Source organism: Leucoraja erinacea, unplaced genomic scaffold (genome assembly GCF_028641065.1).
Source record: "Leucoraja erinacea ecotype New England unplaced genomic scaffold, Leri_hhj_1 Leri_1286S, whole genome shotgun sequence".
Classification (NCBI taxonomy): Eukaryota; Metazoa; Chordata; class Chondrichthyes; order Rajiformes; family Rajidae; genus Leucoraja; species Leucoraja erinaceus.
Genome location: NW_026575546.1, coordinates 3,415 through 24,839, shown reverse-complemented (window position 1 = coordinate 24,839; position 21,425 = coordinate 3,415). Strand labels below are relative to the sequence as shown.

The 21,425-nt window shown below is 50.6% G+C and overlaps 1 protein-coding gene across 1 annotated transcript; it reads right to left on the bottom strand.

Annotated features, from left to right (window-relative positions):
• Positions 1-2,490: 2,490 nt before the first annotated feature.
• LOC129715631 (actin filament-associated protein 1-like 2) lies at positions 2,491-20,538 on the bottom strand (the record flags this gene model as incomplete). Its single annotated transcript, XM_055665495.1, has 6 exons — positions 2,491-2,623; positions 6,737-6,791; positions 7,736-7,930; positions 8,204-8,312; positions 12,108-12,199; positions 20,464-20,538. Coding segments are annotated over 6 exons (659 nt in total), but the record flags the coding sequence as incomplete, so codon positions are not given.
• Positions 20,539-21,425: the final 887 nt, after the last annotated feature.

The following is a 21,425-nucleotide window of genomic DNA, read 5'->3' as shown; positions in this document are numbered from 1 at the left end:
CATCACCAAGTGCTTCGAGAGGCTGGTCCTGGCACACCTCAAAAGCTGCCTACCCCCCACACTGGATCCCTATCAGTTTGCCTACCGCAAGAACAGGAGTACGGAGGATGCCATCTCAACGGCACTTCACTCCGCCCTCTCCCACCTTGACAACAGAGACACTTATGTAAGAATGCTGTTCATCGATTACAGCTCAGCATTCAACACCATTATTCCATCAAAACTGATCACCAAACTCGGTAACCTGGGCATCGACCCCTCCCTCTGCAACTGGATACTGGACTTTCTAACCAACAGACCCCAGTCTGTGAGGTTAGACAAGCACACCTCTTCAACCCTCACCCTGAACACCGGCGTTCCTCAGGGCTGTGTGCTGAGCCCCCTCCTCTACTCCCTCTTCACCTATGACTGCACACCTGTACATGGTACTAACACCATCATCAAGTATGCAGATGATACAACGGTGATTGGCCTCATCAGCAACAACGATGAGCTGGCCTACAGGGAGGAGGTCCAGCACTTAGCAGCATGGTGCGCTGACAACAACCTGGCCCTTAACTCCAAGAAGACCAAGGAGCTCATTGTAGACTTCAGGAAGTCCAGAGGCGGCACGCACACCCCCATCCACATTAACGGGACGGAGGTGGAACGTGTTTCTAGCTTCAGGTTCCTGGGAGTCAACATCTCCGATGACCTCTCTTGGACCCACAATACCTCTACTCTGATCAAGAAGGCTCATCAGCGTCTCTTCTTCCTGAGGAGACTGAAGAAGGTCCATCTGTCTCCTCAGATCCTGGTGTACTTCTACCGCTGCACCATCGAGAGCATCCTTACCAACTGCATCACAGTATGGTATGGCAACTGCTCTGTCTCCGACCGGAAGGCATTGCAGAGGGTGGTGAAAATTGCCCAACGCATCACCGGTTCCACGCTCCCCTCCATTGAGTCTGTCCAAAGCAAGCGCTGTCTGCGGAGGGCGCTCAGCATCGCCAAGGACTGCTCTCACCCCAACCATGGACTGTTTACCCTCCTACCATCCGGGAGGCGCTACAGGTCTCTCCGTTGCCGAACCAGCAGGTCGAGGAACAGCTTCTTTCCGGCCGCTGTCACTCTACTAAACAACGTACCTCGGTGACTGCCAATCACCCCCCCCCCCCCCGGACACTTATTATTTATTTATTTTTATTCAAATCGTTTGCTATGTCGCTCTTCAAGGGAGATGCTAAATGCATTTCGTTGTCTCTGTACTGTACACTGACAATGACAATTAAAATTGAATCTGAATCTGAATCTACAAGTCCGTGCGGAACAAATTTTGTCCCCTTAGTCCCACCTGCCTGCACTCATACCATAACCCTCCATTCCCTTCTCATCCATATGCCTATCCAATTTATTTTTAAATGATACCAATGAACCTGCCTCCATCACTTCCACTGGAAGCCCATTCCACACCGCTACCACTCTCTGAGTAAAGAAGTTCCCCCTCATATTACCCCTAAACTTCTGTCCCTTAATTCTGAAGTCATGTCCTCTTTTTGGAATCTTCCCTATTCTCAAAGGGAAAAGCTTGTCCACATCAACTCTGTCTATCCCTCTCATCATTTTAAAGACCTCTATCAAGTCCCCCCTTGACCTTCTGCGCTCCAGAGAATAAAGACCTAACTTATTCAACCTATCTCTGTAACTTAGTTGTTGAAACCCAGGCAACATTCTAGTAAATCTCCTCTGTACTCTCTCTATCTCCTCTGTACTCTCTCTAAGTAGAATACTACTTAGTGCAGAATTTGGGATACACATGAATGAGGATGTACAGAATCTGCCCCAGAGGAGAGAAATGGCTTTGCTTACGGAAAGCCGGGCAATGAGGAACGGGGTCACAGTTGGTGAAGGAAAATTTAGACAAGGAGAAGGAAATACTAGTAATAAGGAATACTAGTAACTATTAATAGGCAATACAAGTAATAATACTAGTAAAAAGGCTAGAAGAAAAAGAGGTAACCCAACCAGCCCCAACTAAGAGACCTCAACTACATGCATCCTTGTACGAAGAAATACAGAAGCAGATAGAAATTCCTGAATTAGGAGGGAATCTCTTCATGGACCTGGCTACCAGGATTGCTCACACGCTGGATGTTAAGGACTGCTGGCTTTGTGTAGGACCTCTTATGAGTTCCCAATGGCCTTGGAGGGGATCAACTGTCGAGGTGTGGGATTAGGAGTTACCAGCCTTACGGGACCTCTGGGAAAGTAACTCGGTCAGTGGATGTGCTCCAGAGGGATTACTCTGGATCTGTGGACATAAGGCCTATTCAGTACTCCCGGGAAAATGGAGTGCAGCGTGTTTTATTGGGTTGGTGCAGCCGGGATTCTTTTTGTTGCCAGCAGAATGAGGACGAATGCTGGGCACGCCAGTATTTGATGACCTACAAAGGAAGACACGAGAGTTGGAGATAGGAACCTGGGAGGATGATGAGTGGCCTCCAGCTCGAATTATCTCATATAATGAGCCAGCCACGTGGGCTCAGGATGGTTCCTGGGGATATCGTACTTGTTAAACCGGATTATACGATTGCAGGCTATATTGGAGGTGATCACTAAGCGGACGGCCGCAGCACTAGAGATACTGGCAAAGCAGCAAACACAGATGAGAACAGCAATATACCAAAATCGATTGGCCCTGGACTGCATCCTAGCCGAACAAGGAGGGGTGTGTGGAAAATTCAACCTCTCTAATTGTTCCCTGAATATCGACGATAATGGACAGGCAGTAATGGACATATCAGAAGGAATCCGGAAATTGGCACATGTTCCGGTGCAAAAGTGGAACTCAATTAAGGGCATTGGATGGTGGGATTCCCTCTTGGGAGGATCATGGTGGAAAACGGTGGGACTTGTGATCATATGTGCGTTGGCTGGGCTGATCTTTATCCCCTGTTGTATACCTTATCTTAGAGAGCTCATAACCAGGAGCATAAGCCAGATGCAGGCTATAGCGGTGCCCATGGGAACGAAAGGGGAGGTACAGAAAATTATGATAATGCCACCGGGGAAGGTTCTGGATCCACAGAGAGAGGAAATTAGGAGAATGTTACATCAGTTGGAGCAATAGGGAGTTGAAAATGGGGTTTAATAGTAAGATTAAACGGGAACTTGCCAGTTTGAAGTTTGATCTGTATTTTATGAGGAGTTACGATGAGGGATTACGTGAAGAAGCCCGCTAGGACGCATGGGTGTCATTCTTCAAAGCAGCGGTGTGAGATCACAGATAACTGTAATGTCTAAACATAGTAAGATTAGAGAAGAGGTACCAGTTAAGTATATATGATCTGGGTGGGAGCGGCGGGCACGTAATCCCTCATCGTAACTCCTCATAAAATACAGATCAAACTTCAAACTGGCAAGTTCTCGTTTAATCTTACCATTTTACTTCGGAGTCACGTGAGTGACTACGTGAAGACTTCAAAGCTCTGTGATCTCATGCCGTTGAAACGTCCATGCACACGTCTGCCTTACCTGTGGGAGGAATAGTGTTAACATAATTGCACATGATTCGTTATTGAAATCATAAAATATATTAACACAAATATAACCCTATTTATGGGTTTTAATGAATTTACAGAATTTAAGATTATTTCTGCAAATGTTCCAGTCTCTCTCACTGGTTTGTTATAAAATAACTGGAAAGTTCTTTCCCCTGACCATCCTGCTGCTTCGAGGACTTGGTCCATGGGCACATCCAGTCGTACTGCCGCTGATGTAGCTGCGGCCCTGGTGGAATGAGAATTGAACACATTAGTATCCACCCCAGCCCGCGTCAGTACCTTTTTCAGCCATCTCGAGATCGTTTGGACCGTCACTTTTTTGTGAGGTTTCTTATGGCTGATCAGCAGTCCCTTCTCATTGCCTCTCAGGTTTTTAGTTTTCACCATGTATAGTGATAGATGTTTAACTATACAGAGGCAGTCATCTGCAGGGTATGACCTACATTGGATATTGAGGCCTGCTGATCCCTGTCTGTTCTGTTTTACTAGTTCGTAAATATGGAACGTAATATCGTCAGGTGAGGAGGTCATGTTGTCCAGTCTGTGCAGTGACTGAACCCTCTGTGCCGTGACCAGTGTCATTACCATGACTGCTTTTTAAAACGTTAGCCTGTATGGGGACAGGGTTGCTGCTGGTGACCAGTTCCTGAGTGCTTTCAGGACAATGCTTACATCCCATACATGGGAGTACCTGTTTTTTTGGAGTTTGTGTTAAATATTCCCCTCATGAGCTTGGTTACCAGAGGGTGAGTCCCTACCGTGTAACGCTCTGTCCCTTGCCATAGGTATGTCGACAGGGCACTTCTGGCGCTGTTGATGGCACTGTAGCTGAGCCCCTCATCATAGTGGAGGCCTGACAGATATTCCAGAACAGATGGGATGTTGGTATTTCTGTTGGTGGTTTTGTTCTTATGGTAGTACGTTTCCCACTTTCTGATGTAGACCAGATATTGCTTCTTGGTTGATTCTCTTTGGGCCGTCGAGATGATGTTTGCTGTTCGGTCTGTGAATCCGTGTAGAAGCGGTGTCTTTAAACTCTACAAATTAGCAGGTTCCAGCTTTATGGCTTGGATGGCTATCCCGCCACGGGATGTAGTAGTAGATCTGGTCTGTGTGGGATTGTAATACATGGTTCGAATACCATGTTTTGCACCACTGGGAACCATGGTTGAGTAGGCCAATCGGGTACTCCCAAATACCAGACGCAAAGTCTTGTTGTATTCTCCTTCATACCCGACTGATGAGGCAGGATGGAGGGAATGCGTAAATAAACCATTTCCCCCAATGCAATGAAAATGCATCTGTTGCCGTTGCCCCAGGGTCTGGTTCCCATGAAACCTAGTTAGATATAATCTAAATGCGACAAGATCGATATCCGGTTTCCCGTATTTTGCTGTGATTTCAGAAAACACTGTTTTGTTTAACATCCATTCGGTGTTTTCATTAAATTTGCGTGACCTGGTGTCTGCCACTAAACTTAGTCTCCGTGGTAGGTAAGTGGCTGATATCCAAATATTTCTCTGGATGCACCATTGCCAAATTGAATTAGCGAGATTGTCACATTATATCGATGTGTTGCCGCCCATGTGGTTGATGTATGCTACCACAGTGGTATTGTCTATTTGTAATTTAACATGCTGGTGGTGTGTAAATCCATGAACTGCACCCAACATTTCCAAGTAATTTATACCCAGTGTCAGTAAGAAGGATGTTTCCTGCAATGTCCATCTATCTCCACAGCTGGTGATGGTATTGGTGGCTCCCCACCCCAGTGCACTGGCATCCGTTTGTAGTGCCATCGAAGGGTTACTGACAATGATAGGTTTGGAACCAGATGTTATCGATCCACCGATTGAAGCCAGATGTTATCGATCCACCATTTTAGCTCCGTTTTGGCTTGAATTGGTAGTCTCATAGGTCTGTTAAAGTGACCTGCATTGATTTTTAGAGCTTGAATTTTTGCTCTGTGTAAGTTTTGGTAATGTAATCCAAATTGTGTGTCTGGGAAAGCAGCCACCATTTTACCAATTACTTTGGCTACCAATCTGATGGATGGATTTGTGATGTCAATGAGGTTACTACAACCTCTATTATTTCTCTGGCCTTTCCCTTGGGTAGTGTCACCGTTGTGAACTGAATCAATGGTGAATCCCGAGCAGTCCATAGTAGTGGACGGTGTTAGTTTAGATTTAATTGGACGGATGATAAATCCCAGTTTTTTCTCAAACGACTGTTTTTGTGGCTGTTACAGTAAGTATGGCCAATTCCAAAGTTATGCCCACATGAGTATGTCATCCAAACATGCCATAACCATATGTTTGTGTTTGCGTAGAAACGCTAGGCCTGGTTTTTATTTTTTTGTGCACAGCCTGGTCTGATGTTAGCCCATTTGGCAGCGCTTTATATTGCCAGAGTTGTCCCATCCAGTTAAATTTTAAGTAACGTCTGTTTTCACCTCGTATGGATACTGAACAGTATGCATCTTTTAAATCGATGCTAGCCATGAAGTACCTTTGGGAATTAGTTGTTTAACAGTAACAACGGTTTCCATTTTTAAGTGAATATATTATACAAATCTATTCAATTTGTCAGATCTATGATGATGTGACAACCACCATCTTTTTGGGTTTTAGTACATATATTGGACACGAATTCTAATGGTTCGTGTTGTGTTTTCTGAATTACACCTTTTATGTAAAGTCGCTCCAGTTCAACTTGTGCTTCTGTTTTTTAACCTATCAGAGAGCACAAATTCTCGGTTTGGTTTGTGTTGAACTGGAGGGCTGTTTTGGTGTACAAACTCTACGGCATATCCCTGGATACTGCTTAAGACGTAAGTATCGGATGTTAGCATGCTCCATGCATTTAAAACCTAATACAGTCTTCCCCCAACCTCCATGCTTCCCATATTATTTGGGGAACCAGACCCCCTACCTCCATTGTTACCCATGGCAGGACTACTTCTTCCTGAAGTTCTTCCGTTGCAGTGCTGGTGGTTGGCTCTTCGGGTTCGTTGCTGGTGTTATTGGGGTTACCCGCATCTTCCAGGAGGGTCGGCCTTGGCCATGGTCTAAAAGACTCATGTTTAGAGTGCCGAGCCCTCGAAATTTCACCAGTTCCGCCAGTGGGTGCGTAGGGGTGTTGTCGTGGGTTATGGTGGGTTTTTAGCAGGGTAGGTTGATCCTTTAATTAACCTCAAAGTTCTCGCTTCTTCGTCCAGCTCCTTTACCTGCTTTGACAAGTTGCCTCCTGAACAAGAGAATGGGCGGTTTGGTGGCTCCAGGCTTACACAGCCCCGCGAATTTTGGATTTAGCGTTGGCTGTATGGCACTTTTTCTAATGCTATTTAATTCGAGCTGAGTGTTGCATAGCAGTGCCTGCGCGTCCTGTTGGCCTTGGGACATGGCCGTGGTGCCACCGTACGGGCAAAATGGGGGTCGACCGGACGGCGGGACTCAGCGGCCGAGAGGCTTGAGAGAGAGCTGCTGTACGTAGAGTCTCGCCTGGGTCGGGTGGTTGATGACTCCTGCGAATGGGGAGAGTTTCAGAAGAAGGAGGAAGCCTTGAGGTACCTGCAGCTTGAGCGTTCCCGAGGCGCCTTCGTGAGGCCGCGGGTCCAGATGCTGCACGATCTCAACCGGGCTTTGCCTTTCTTGTTCTCTCTAGAGCAGTGGTTCCCAACATGGGGCGTACGCCCCACAGGGGGGCAATTTGATTTTTAAGGGGGACAATTGAGCGCGACTGAGGAAGTCTAGGTCCAAATTTTCGATTTTGTTTTTTTTGGATTTTCCATCAGGTAAACATATGTAGCTTATGTTTCAGATGTTATTTTGAGTAATAATTTTTTTGGGGTAAAAAAGGTCTTTATTTTGTAGTTATTGCATAATCACCGCGCCATCGCTCTTCATGCACGTCACACGAAGCGCGCGAGGTCATGGGAGACCCCCACTTGTATTCCTTACAAAAGAGATGGATGTGGGCCTTCCCCTCATCCCACCACTCCAGGACCCGTCCTCGCGGCATACCAGCGGGTCCTGGAGCGACGTTTTCCAACGGGGTGAGGGGTGGAGGGGTGAGGGGGAGGATGAGGGGGTGATGGGAGGGGGGAGGGGGAGGGGATGAGGGGTGAGGGGGGGGGGGGGTGAGGGTAAGGGGGGTGAGGGGGGAGGGGATGAGGGGGGAGGGGGTGATACCCATCAACAGCAGCTGGCCTTTGATGAGCACGAGCTGCCTGCTCCATCGTCCCAGCCACTGTTTGCGCCAGAGGAGGCCACAGATGTGGGTGAGGGAGGGGGCGGGCAGTGCCTGCAGAGAGTCCGTGCCACGCGCCGCACACGCCTCCTCCTCCCCGTACGACTCGTACAGGCTCTCGTCCGAGTCCAGGCCGTCTGGAAACACACCGACCATCAGACACGGAAACACAGGTAGCCCCAGGTACACACCGCCCCACACACCGCCCCAGGTACACACCGCCCCAGGTACACACCGCCCCAGGTACACACCGCCCCAGGTACACACCGCCCCAGGTACACACCCCCGTAAAACACTGACTCCCTCCCCATGAAGCACCTGGAAATACCATCTTACCCCTTGTAAATAGATGACCCCCCCCACCCCACTGATCAGCCCCTCTCTGCCCCCTTGGGTCTGGGGTGACTCACCCGTGGGGCAGGGGGCCATGGGGCCGCAGGGCTCCCCCTCCTCGTACGACTGGTCCCCCAGCGGTGGCAGTGGGTGGGCCGGCAGCGGTGGGGTAGCACCACATGGGGCCTGCGAGGAAAAAGACAGGAATCAAAGCAAGGCAGAGGTTCTAGGGCGAGGCAGTGTGGTGGGTCACGGCACGGTGGCGCAGCGGGTAGAGCTGTTGGCTTCCAGTGCCAGAGACCCAGGGTCAATACTGAGCTCTGGTGCTGTCTGTGTGGAGTTTGCAGTTCCTCCCTGTGACCTGCGTGGGTTTTCTCCAGGAGCTCTGGTTTCCTTCCACTCTCCAAAGACGTGCAGGTTTGTAGGTTAATTGGCTTTGGTAAAAATTGTAAATTGTTCTTAGTTTGTGTAGGAGTTAGTGGGTTAGTGTGCGAGGATTGCTGGTCGGTGCGGACTTGATGGGCCGAAGGGCCTGTTTCCGCGCTGTTCTGGTCACAGACTCTCAATAGCCAGCACAAGCACAGGGTTCAACTGCACACTTTACAGTGCCTCAGCGGCCCTGAGTCACACAGGCCCATCGGCCCTTCTCGTCCATACTGACCAACTCGTCCATCTCTAAACATTTCCTATCCATGTACCTGTCCAGGTGTCCTTTAAGGTGTGTTATTGCACCTGCCTGAACTACCTCCTATGTTAAAAAGAACACAAAATGCTGGAGCAGCTCAGCGGGCAAGGCAGCATCCCTGGAATATATGGATAGGTGATGTTTCGGGTCGGGAAGCTTCTTCGGACTGATTGTAGTTGAAGGGGGGAGGGTGGAGTCACGGAGTGACACAGTGTGGAAACAGGCCCTTCCGCCCAACTTGTCCACACCAGCTAACATGTCCCATCTACACTAGTCCCACCTGCCCGCATTTGGTCCATATCCCTCCAAATTTGTCCTATCCATGTACCTGTCCAACTGTTTCTTAAACGTTAGATAGTCTCCGCCTCAACTACCTCCTCTGGCAGCTTGTTCCATACACCCACCACTCTCTGTGAAAAAGTTACCCCTCAGATTCCTATGAAATCTTTTCCCCTTCATCTCTGGTTCCCGATTCCCGTACTCTGGGCAAGAGTGTGCATCAACTCGATCTATTCCTCTCAAGATTTTATATAAAAAGCCAGATGTGAGGTGGGGGAGGGACAAAACCAAGGTGAGTTCTCCAGAGATGCTGCCTGGCCCGATGAGTTATTCCAGCACTTTATCTTTTATTGTAAACCAGCATCTGCAGTTCTTCCTGTCTGCCTCGTTCCACACACCCACCACTCTCTGTGTGAAAAAGTTGCTGCTCAGGTTGTTATTAAATCCTCCCCCTCTCTCGCGGGGAGATGACCCCAGCATGGGGGGTGTGAGCGAGTGGAGGCAAGGCTTCATTCACCCTGAGCTCCACACAGGGCAGCATGGACCCTGCCTGGCCATCCATGTGACGAATCAGGGTGTGCTGTGGACTGTGCAGCCCAGTCGTGACGTGCATCAGCGCTGTGGGGGGGGGGGAGAAGCAGGGTCCACACACCGCCAGTCGTGGACGGAAATATCCATCGTCTGTCCGCAGAGGGCAGTCCTGCAGCTCATCGCAGGAAGTGCCTCATAAATACCTACCCTCAGTGGCACAGTGTGGGGGGGGGAGGCAGCACAGTGTGGGGGAGGGGGGGGCACAGTGTGGGGGAGGGGGGGTACAGTGTGGGGGGGGGGAGTACAGTGTGGGGGAGGGGGGGCACAGTGTGGGGGAGGGGGCACAGTGTGGGGGAGGGGGTACACAGTGTGGGGGGGGGGTACAGTGTGGGGGGGGGGGGGTACAGTGTGGGGGGGGGGGTACAGTGTGGGGGGGGGGGTACAGTGTGGGGGTGTGGGGGGGGTACAGTGTGGGGGGAGTGGGGGGGGGGTACAGTGGGGGGGGGGGGGGGGGCACAGTGTGGGGGGGGGGGGGTACAGTGAGGGGGTAGGGGGCACAGGGGGAGGGAGGGGGGCACAGTGTGGGGGAGGGGGGGGGGGCACAGTGTGGGGGAGGGGGGTACAGTGGGGGGAGGGGGGTACAGTGTGGGGGGGGGTACAGTGTGGGGGGGGGGGCACAGTGTGGGGGAGGGGGGTACAGTGTGGGGGGGGGGGGCACAGTGTGGGGGAGGGGGGCACAGTGTGGGGGGGGGTACACAGTGTGGGGGAGGGGGGTACAGTGTGGGGGAGGGGGGCACAGTGGGGGGTACAGTGGGGGGAGGGGGGGGGTACAGTGTGGGGGGGGGGGGGCACAGTGTGGGGGAGGGGGGTACAGTGTGGGGGAGGGGGTACAGTGTGGGGGAGGGGGCACAGGGGGGGGGGGCACAGTGTGGGGGGGGGGGGGTACAGTGTGGGGGAGGGGGGTACAGTGTGGGGGTAGGTGGGGGGGGGGGTACAGTGGGGGGGGGGGGGTACAGTGTGGGGGAGGGGGGCACAGTGTGGGGGGGGGGGGGTACAGTGTGGGGGAGGGGGCACAGGTGGGGGAGGGTACAGTGGGGGGGGGGTACAGGGGGGACACAGTACAGTGGGGGGGGGGGGTACAGTGTGGGGGGGGGGGGTACAGTGTGGGGGGGGGGGCACAGTGTGGGGGGTGTGGGGGGGGGGGGGTACAGTGTGGGGGGGGGGGGGTACAGTGTGGGGGGAGGGGGGTACAGTGGGGGGGGGGGGGTACAGTGTGGGGGAGGGGGTACAGTGTGGGGGGGGGGGGGGGTAGGTGCCAGGCGAGAGCCCATTCTGGTTGTGGGTGAGTATCATTGCCCCCCTGTCCCCTGTGGGGGTGACTGGGCTGCGGGGGGGGGGGGGGGGGGGGTGGTGATAGTGGACCTACAGGCGGGGTTATCGCCCCCCAACCCCCCGTGTGGGGACAGGGCCGACCCCTTGTGCTGTCTCTGTTTACGTGGGTGTTCCTCGCCTGCTGTAATTGGGCCAGACGTTAAGTATGATTGACTTCCTGCTCCTGATAGCATCAGAGGAGGCCGAGCAAGACAGGGCGGTTGCCCGTACCCACGGGAACACCACCCCTCTTTGAAGATCAGTCGTGCCGCTGTGTGCGTACCGGACACAAGGGGTGCAGCAAACTGACTGCTCATCCTCAGCCCAGCACCACCGCCCAGCGACCCCTCACTCCCCATTTTGACTGGGGAGAACCTTGGACATCTCTGCCCGCACCACCAGGCTCAGGAACAGCTTCTTCCCCTCTGTTATCAGCCTTCTGAACGGTCCTTCCATACGCCCGGGTACTGCCCGATTCACCTCGACCCCATTGGGGACATTGGACTTTGTCTCTGGACCTGATGCAGTGCACGTGACAACAATATACCTAAACATACCCGATGGTGCATGTGTACGTGTGTGTGTGTGTAAGTCTGTGTACGCGTGTGTGTGTGTACGTGTATGTAAGTGTGTATGCAAGTGTGTGTGTTTGTGTCTGTAAGTCTGTGTACGTGTGTGTGTGTGTGTAAGTGTGTGTGTATAAGTGTGTGTACGTAAGTGTGTGTACGTGTGTGTGTGTGTGTACGTGCGTGTAGGTGTGTGTGTATGTGTGTAAGTATATGTGTGTGTGTTTATATGTGCATTTGTTTACATGCATGTAAGTGTGTGCATCTGTGTATGTTTGCTGTGTGCGTGTACATGTATGTGTGTGTGTGTACGTGCATATATGTGTGTGCATGCATGTGTGTACGTGCGTGTGTACATGTGTGTGTGTGTACATGTGTGTGTAGGCATGTATGTGTGTGTGGGTGTATGTGTGTGTACATGTGTGTCCATGCGTGTGTGTAGGCATGTATGTGTGTGAGCGTGTGAGTATGTGTATGTGCGCATGTATGTCAGTGGTTCAAGCCTCTGTGCTGGCCATCCTGTGACCTCACTATGACCTTGCACCTTACCACTGCAGCTTGGAATTCCTCCGTCAGTGGGAATCTGGGTGAACTGTCGTCCCGATCCTCCACGATCTCCAGAATGTTCCGGGCCTCACTGGCTGGGGAGAGTAGGAGAGTTACGGTGCTGTCTTCATCGATCATCACACAGTTTATGACAGGTTGAGATGTGGACTGCAGGGGTGCGGAGGTAAGGGAGAGGGCGATCAGGGGGGCAGGAAGGGGATCGATATAACTGGGGCTGAGAGGGTCGAGGGGAATCTAGAGATTCTACATAAATGACGGGCAAGAGGAACTCCGGAGAGAACAGTACAGTTTAGTTTAATTTGGAGAAACACCACGAGAACAGGCCCTTCGGCCCATCGAGTCTGCACCGCCCTGCAATCCCCGCATATTAACACTATCTACACACACTGGGGACAATTTACAATTTTTTTTTACCAAAGCCAAATTAACCTACAAACCTGCACGTCTTTGAAGTGTGAGGGGAAACCGGAGCACCTGGAAAAAACCCCACACAGGTCACGGGGAAAACGTGCAAACTCCGTAAAGACAGCACCCATCGTCAGGACTGAATCCTTACTATAGATCAGATTCCTTACTAGGAATCACTTCAGTTGTTGAGGGTGTGGACAGATTCTGCCAGGGACAGGAGAGTGTTAGTGGAGGGACAGTAGGGGATCGAGGTTTACTTTGGATATACAGCATGGAAACAGGCCCTTTGGCCACCTGAGTCCGTGCCCACCCACACACTAGTTCTATTCTATACACTAGGGACACTTTATGGAAGCCAACTAACCTACAAAACTGCATGTTTATGTAGTGTGGAAGGAAACTGGAGAAAACCCGTATCCCTGGTGCTGTAAGGCAGCAACTCTAGCGCTGTGCCACCATGTCACGGACCATAACATCACCTCCTCATGTTCTCCAGAGATAGCGGCTGGCCCGGCAAAGCTCGTTCGGGTTGATTGTGTGTGGACATTCAAGTGATGGGTGAAGTGTCAAATAGATGATGCAGGGCACTGTTTACCGTGGAAAAAGGCATGGGTGTGAGGGAGCTCTGGAGGGGATAAGGGTGATGTGTAGGAAGGAACTGCAGATGCTGGTTTAAATCGAAGATAGACACAAATGCTGGAGTAACTCAGCGGGACAGGCAGCATCTCTGGAGAGAAGGAATGGGTGATGTTTTGGGTCTGAAGGAGGGCCTCAACCAGAAACATCACCCATTCCTTCTCTCCAGAGATGCTGCCTGTCCCGCTGAGTTACTCCAGCTTCGGGGTGAGGGTGACGTGTGGAGGAGGGTCCACGCTACAGAAGAGGGGACAGGCACAGAGGTGGATAGACAGACCCCCGGGGGGCCGAGCAACTGTGGACACCATCGCCGCCACGAGGAGCAGCACCAACACCCACTGCCTCTCCGACCCTCTCCGCCTTCCCAGCCCATCCCAGGCCCGGCTCGGCAAAACTGCCACCAACGCCAACGACTCTCACCACCTCCCCGGGGCCATCGCTCCTAGGACATGGTGGCAAGCATGGGGTGGGGTAGCCACGGGTGAGGTGCCGCAGACTGGAGGGGCTAATGATGGGCCTCTGGTTAACATAGAAACATAGAAATTAGGTGCAGGAGTAGGCCATTCGGCCCTTTGAGCATGCACCGCCATTCAATATGATCATGGCTGATCATCCAACTCAGTATCCCGTACCTGCCTTCTCTCCATACCCTCTGATCCCCTTAGCCACAAGGGCCACATCTAACTCCCTCTTAAATATAGCCAACTGGCCTCGACTACCCTCTGTGGCAGAGAGTTCCAGAGATTCACCACTCTCTGTGTGAAAAAAGTTATTCTCATCTCAGTTTTAAAGGATTTCCCCCTTATCCTTAAGCTGTGACCCTTGTCCTGGACTTCCCCAACGTCGGGAACAATCTTCCTGCATCTAGCCTGACCAACCCCTTAAGAATTTTGTAAGTTTCTATAAGATCCCCTCTCAATCTCCTAAATTCTAGAGAGTATAAACCAAGTCTATCCAGTCTTTCTTCATAAGACAGTCCTGACATCCCAGGAATCAGTCTGGTGAACCTTCTCTGTACTCCCTCTATGGCAATAATGTCCTTCCTCAGATTTGGAGACCAAAACTGTACGCAATACTCCAGGTGTGGTCTCACCAAGACCCTGTACAACTGCAGTAGAACCTCCCTGCTCCTATACTCAAATCCTTTTGCTATGAAAGCTAACATACCATTCGCTTTCTGGAAGGATACAAGGAAAAGCCTGGGAATCCAGGCCGGTGAGTCCAACATCAATGGAGTCTACACCAATCCCGTTACTGCTTTCCCAATGCGCTGCTATAACATCTTTAATCATCGATGCTGATCTTCCCCACCATCGATGTAAGGCTAACTGGTCTATAATTCCCCATTTTCTCTCTCCCTCCTCTCTTAAAAAGTGGGGTTACATTGGCTACCCTCTAGTCCACAGGAACTGATCTAGAGCCTCCAATGATCACCAATCCATCCATGATTTCTAGGGCCACCTCATTGAATACACTGGGATGCAGACCATCAGGCCCTGGGGATTTATCTGCCTGCAGTCCCAACTGTTTACCCAACACCATTTTCTGTCTAATGTGGGTTCCCTTCAGTTCCTCCCTCCCACTAGATCCTCGGTCCCCGAGTATTTCCGAATGATTGTTTATGTCTTCCTTAGTGAAGACAGAACCAAAGTACTCCATATAACCATATAACAATTACAGCACGGAAACAGGCCATCTCGGCCCTTCTAGTCCGTGCCGAACACGTATTCTCCCCTAGTCCCATATACCTGCACTCAGACCATAACCCTCCATTCCTTTCCCGTCCATATAACTATCCAATTTATTTTTAAATTATAAAATCGAACCTGCCTCCACCACTTCCACTGGAAGCTCATTCCACACAGATACCACTCGGAGTAAAGAAGTCCCCCCTCATGTTACCCCTAAACTTCTGTCCCTTAATTCTCAAGTCATGTCCCCTTGTTTGAATCTTCCCTACTCTCAGTGGGAAAAGCTTATCCACGTCAACTCTGTCTATCCCTCTCATCATTTTAAAGACCTCTATCAAGTCCCCCCTTAACCTTATGCGTTCCAAAGAATAAAGACCTAACTTGTTCAACCTTTCTCTGTAACTTAGTTGCTGAAACCCAGGAAACATTCTGGTAAATCTCCTCTGTACTCTCTCTATTTTGTTGACATCCTTCCTATAATTAGGCGACCAAAATTGTACACCATTATCCAGAATTGGCCTCACCAATGCCTTGTACAACTTGAACATTACATCCCAACTTCTATACTCAATGCTCTGATTTATAAAGGCCAGCACACCAAAAGCTTTCTTTACCACCCTATCTACATCAGATTCCACTTTCAGGGAACTGTGCACAGTTATTCCTAGATCCCTCTGTTCAACTGCATTCCTCAATTCACTACCATTTACCATGTACGTCCTATTTTGATTTGTCCTGCCAAGATGTAGCACCTCACACTTATCAGCATTAAACTCCATCTGCCATCCTTGAGCCCACTCTTCCAAATGGCCTAAATCTCTCTGTAGACTTTGAAAATCCACTTCATTATCCACAACACCACCTATCTTAGTATCATCTGCATACTTACTAATCCAATTTACCACACCATCATACAGATCATTGATGTACATGACAAACAACAGTGGACCCAACACAGATCCCTGTGGCACCCCACTAGTCACTGGCCTCCAACCCTACAGACAGCCACCCACCATTACTCTCTGGTATCTCCAATTCAGCCACTGTTGAATCCAGCTTGCTACTCCACCATTAATACCCAACAATTGAACCTTCTTAACCAATCTTCCATGAGGAACCTTGTCAAAGGCCTTACTGAAGTCCATATATACAACATCCACTGCTTTACCCTCATCAATTTACCGAGTAACCACTTCAAAAAATTCAAGAAGATTAGTCAAACATGACTTTCCAGGCAAAAATCCATGTACAAAAATTGTTCATCCCAGTTTGGCAAAAGAATAAATCAGGGAAGGTAGTGCATCCGTGGATAACAAGGGAAATCAGGGATAGTATCAAAGCAAAAGATGAAGCGTACAAATTAGCCAGAAAAAGCAGCATACCAAAGGACTGGGAGAAATTCAGAGACCAGCAGAGGAGGACAAAGGGCTTAATTAGGAAAGGGAAAATAGATTATGAAAGAAAACTGGCAGGGAACATAAAAACTGACTGCAAAAGTTTCTATAGATATGTGAAGAGAAAGAGATTAGTAAAAACAAATGTAGGTCCCTTGCAGTCAGAAACAGGTGAATTGATCATGGGGAACAAGGATATGGCGGACCAATTGAATAACTACTTTGGTTCCGTCTTCACTAAGGAGGACATAACTAATCTTTCGGAAATAGCAGGGGACCGCGGGTCAAAGGAGATGGAGGAACTGAGTGAAATCCAGGTCAGTCGGGAAGTGGTGTTGGGTAAATTGAATGGATTAAAGGCCGATAAATCCCCAGGGCCAGATAGGCTGCATCCCAGAGTACTTAAGGAAGTAGCTCCAGAAATAGTGGATGCATTAGTGATAATTTTTCAAAACTCTTTAGATTCTGGAGTAGTTCCTGAGGATTGGAGGGTAGCTAACGTAACCCCACTTTTTAAGAAGGGAGGGAGAGAGAAAACGGGGAATTACAGACCAGTTAGTCTAACATCGGTAGTGGGGTAACTGCTAGAGTCAGTTATTAAAGATGGGATAGCAGCACATTTGGAAAGTGGTGAAATCATTAGACAGTCAGCATGGATTTCGAAAGGTAAATCATGTCTGACGAATCTTATAGAATTTTTCGAGGATGTAACTAGTAGAGTGGATAGGGGAGAACCAGTGGATGTGTTGTATCTGGACTTTCAGAAGGCTTTCAACAAGGTCCCACATAAGAGATTAGTATACAAACTTAAAGCACACGGTATTGGGGGTTCAGTATTGATGTGGATAGAGAACTGGCTGGCAAACAGGAAGCAAAGAGTAGGAGTAAACGGGTCCTTTTCACAATGGCAGGCAGTGACTAGTGGGGTACCGCAAGGCTCAGTGCTGGGACCCCAGCTATTTACATTATATATTAATGATCTGGATGAGGGAATTGAAGGCAACATCTATAGGTTAGCGAATGATACTAAGCTGGGGGGCAGTATTAGCTGTGAGGAGGATGCTAGGAGACTACAAGGTGACTTGGATAGGCTGGGTGAGTGGGCAAATGTTTGACAGATGCAGTATAATGTGGATAAATGTGAGGTTATCCATTTTGGTGGCAAAAACAGGAAAGCAGACTATTATCTAAATGGTGGCCGATTAGGAAAAGGGGAGATGATGCAACGAGACCTGGGTGTCATGGTACACCAGTCATTGAAAGTAGGCATGCAGGTGCATCAGGCAGTGAAGAAAGCGAATGGTATGTTAGCTTTCATAGCAAAAGGATGTGAGTATAGGAGCAGGGAGGTTCTACTGCAGTTGTACAGGGTCTTGGTGAGACCACACCTGGAGTATTGTGTACAGTTTTGGTCTCCAAATCTGAGGAAGGACATTATTGCCAGAGAGAGAGTGCAGAGAAGGTTCACCAGACTGATTCCTGGGATGTCAGGTCTTTCACATGAAGAAAGACTGGATAGACTCGGCTTGTACTCGTTAGAATTTAGGAGATTGAGGGGGGATCTTATAGAAACTTACAAAATTCTTAAGGGGTTGGGCAGGCTAGATGCAGGAAGATTGTTCCCGATGTTGGGGAAGTACAGGACAAGGGGTCACAGCTCAAGGATAAGGGGGAAATCCTTTAAGACCGAGATGAGAAAAACATTTTTCACACAGAGAGTGGTGAATCTCTGGAACTCTCTGGCACAGAGGGTAGTTGAGGCCAGATCATTGGCTATATTTAAGAGGGAATTAGATGTGGCCCTTGTGGCTAAAGGGATCAGGGGGTATGGAGAGAAGGCAGGTACGGGATACTGAGTTGGATGATCAGCCATGATCATATTGAATGGCGGTGTATGCTCAAAGGGCCGAATGGCCTACTCCTGCACCTATTTTCTATGTATCTATCTATGTTGACTGTTCCTAATCAGACCCTGTTCATCCAGATGTTTATCTCTACAACGTATCCTTTCCATTAATTTGTCCACCACTGACGTCAAACTAACAGGTCTATAATTGCTAGGTTTACTCTTAGAACCCTTTTTTTTCTTTTATTTTTTTTTTCGTTTACTCGTTTAACTGTTCTGCCATTTCCTTGTTTCCCATTATAAATCCACCTGTGTCTGACTGTAAGGGACCTACATTTGTCTTCACTAATTGTTTCCTTTCTACATACCTTTACGGTCAGTTTTTATATTCCCCGCAAGCTTTCTTTCATGCTCTTTCCCCCCCCTTATTTAACCCCTTTGTTCTCCTCTGTTGTTCTAAATTTCTCCCAGTCCTCCAGTTTGCTGCTTCCTCTGGCCAATTTACAGTAGATGCCTCTTCCTTGGCTTTGACGCTGTACGGCCAACAGTTGGAGTGTGTGGGCACTGTTAATCTGCTATTATAGGGAGGATGTCATTGAATTGGAAAGATCTACAACAGCAGTAGAGTTGGCACAGCAGTAGAGTTGCTGCCTTACAGCACATTCAGCACCAGAGACCCAGGTTCAATCCTGCCTACGGGTCCTGTCTGTACGGAGGTTGTATGTTCTCCCCGTGACCTGCGTGGGTTTTCTCCGGGATCTTCGGTTTCCTCCCACACTCCAAAGACGTACAGGTATGTAGGTTAATTGGCTTGGTATAAGTGTAATTGGTCCCTAGTGTGTGTAGGATAGTGTTAATATGTGGGGATGGCTGGTCGGAGTGGACTCAGTGGGTCAAAGGGCCTGTTTTGGTGCTGTATCTCTAAACTAAACGAATGTTGCTGGGTGCGGAGAATTTGATTTCTAAGGGATAGGTCAGGAGTGTGACCTTCCCTACAGCACAGGAGGCCGAGGAGTGAGCTGTTCGAACTTTATGAATCACGAGGGGTAATAATGTCAATAGCCACTGTCCTTACACACAGAGCAGCGGAGTCTAAACCGGTGGGCGCAGTTTAAGGTGAGACGGGAAAGGTTGAAAACGGACTGGAGGGGTGATCTTACAGAGATGTCTAAGATCACGAGGGGAACAGAATGCAGAATCTTTTACCGAGGGCTGGGGAATCAAGAACCAGGGGACACAAGGTTAAGGCGAGAGGGGGAAGATTTAATAGGAACTTTTTCTACACAGACCAGTGGATGGAAAGGGCAGCTGGAGGAAGTGGTAGAGGTGGGGAAAGTTACCACATTTTAAAGACGCTTGTACAGGTGCTTGTGTAAGGATGGATAGAAACATAAATAGGTGCAGGAGTAGGCCATTCGGCCCTTCGAGCCAGCACCACCATTCAATATGATCATGGCTGATCATCTAAAATCAGTTCCTGCTTTTTCCCAATTATCCTTGATTCCGTTAGCCCGATTAGCTAAATTTAACTCTTTCTTGAATATATGCAGTAAATTGGCCTCCACTACCTTCTGTGGCAGAGAATTCCACAGATTCACAACTCTCTGGGTGAAAAGGTTTTCTTCATCTCAGTCCTAAATGACCGTCCCCTTATTCTTAAACTGTGACCCCTGGTTCTGAACTCGCCAAATCGTAGTGAGACAGGGCAGCTGGGACTGGCTGGGCGAGGTGGGCCGAAGGGCCTGTAACTGCTGTAGAGCCCCCACACCCTGTAACTGAGGAGGGATGGGGAAGGTGAGGGGTGAGGTGGCCCAGTGAGGGGAAGGGTAGGCTGGGGGGGGGGGGGGAGGGGGGGAGAGGGAGAGGGGAAGGGGGGGGAAGGGGATGGGGGGAGTTGGGGGGGGGGGGGGGGGTGAGTGGGGCAGAGGAGGGGCGAGGGGGGAAGTGGGGAGGGGGGAGGGGGTAGTGGGGGGGGGGGGGTGAGTGGGGCAGAGGTGGGGGGGGGGGAGGGGTAGTGAGGGGGGGTGAGTGGGACAGAGGTGGGGAGTGGAGCAGAGGGGGGGTAGTGGGGAGGGGGGTGGGGTAATGGGGCAGAAGGGGGGTGTGGGGGGAGGTAGTGGGGAGGGGGTGCAGGGGGAGGAGTGGGGGCAGTGGGGCAGAGGGGCAGTGGGGGGGGGGGGCAGTGGGGAGGTGAGTGGAGTAGAGGGGGGGTGGGGTAGTGGGGAGGGGGTGGGTTAGTGGGAGGGGGGGGGGCGGTGAGTGGGGCAGAGGGGGGGGAGTAGGGGAGTAGGTGCAGGGGAGGAGTGGGGGCAGAGGGGGGGGGGGGCAGAGGAGGAGGGGCAGTGGGGTGGGGTGCCACCTACCGATGTGGTGATGCCGTGCCCTGGAGCGACTGCCCGATGCCACACAGCTCATGAACATGTAGTCCGCATCCTCGGCTGCAACTGAAGCACCAACGTCTCACCATTGCTCACCATCCCCCCCCCTCCCCCCCCCCCCCCCCCCACCTCCCCCCCCCCCCCCCCACCACCCCCCCCCCTCACCGCGGTGACCAAACTGCGGGGCAAGGGACAACATCACTGGGCTGGGAGTGAGGACGGCATTCCAGGCCGATCCCGGGTGTGGGAGTGTTGCTGGGACCAGCAGGCTCTCGCTCCCTCTCCCTCTCAGGCAACGTCAGTGGCACGGAGGCTCAGCAGGTAGAGCTGCTGCCTCACAGGGCCAGACACATCGGCTCAATCCTGACCTCGGTTGCTGCCCGTGTGGAGTTTGCATGTTCTCCCGGTTTCCTCCGAGTGCTCCGGTTTCCTCCCACATCCCAAAGACGTGCGGGTTTGTAGGTTAATTGGCCCTCTGTAAATTACCACTAGTGCGCAGGGAGTGGATGAGAAAGTGGGATAATGTGGAACTAGTGTGAACGGGTAATCGATGGTCAGTGCGGACTTGGGGGGCCGGGGGGCCGAGAGGGCCTGAGGTGCTGTATCTCTGAAATAAATTAAAAGCTGACACACCCCAATCTGGGACGAGCAGAGAAACTACTGCCAGCTTCTAGAAGGTTCCCACAGAACAACAAATTAGCTCATGTACCTCCATTATTGAAGGAGGGTGAGAGTGACACTAGTCCACTGCTTTCCAGTTCAGTTGAGTTCAGTTTATTGTCACGTGTACCGAGGTACAGTGAAAAGTTTCTGCTGCGGACGACTCAGTCAGCAGTAAGGCAACACATGATTACAATCGATCCACTTTCTTATGCAATGCAGGTCGGGCAGCATACAGGGAGGGAATCGACAGGTGACGTTTCAGGTCAGGAGTGACCCACTTCAGC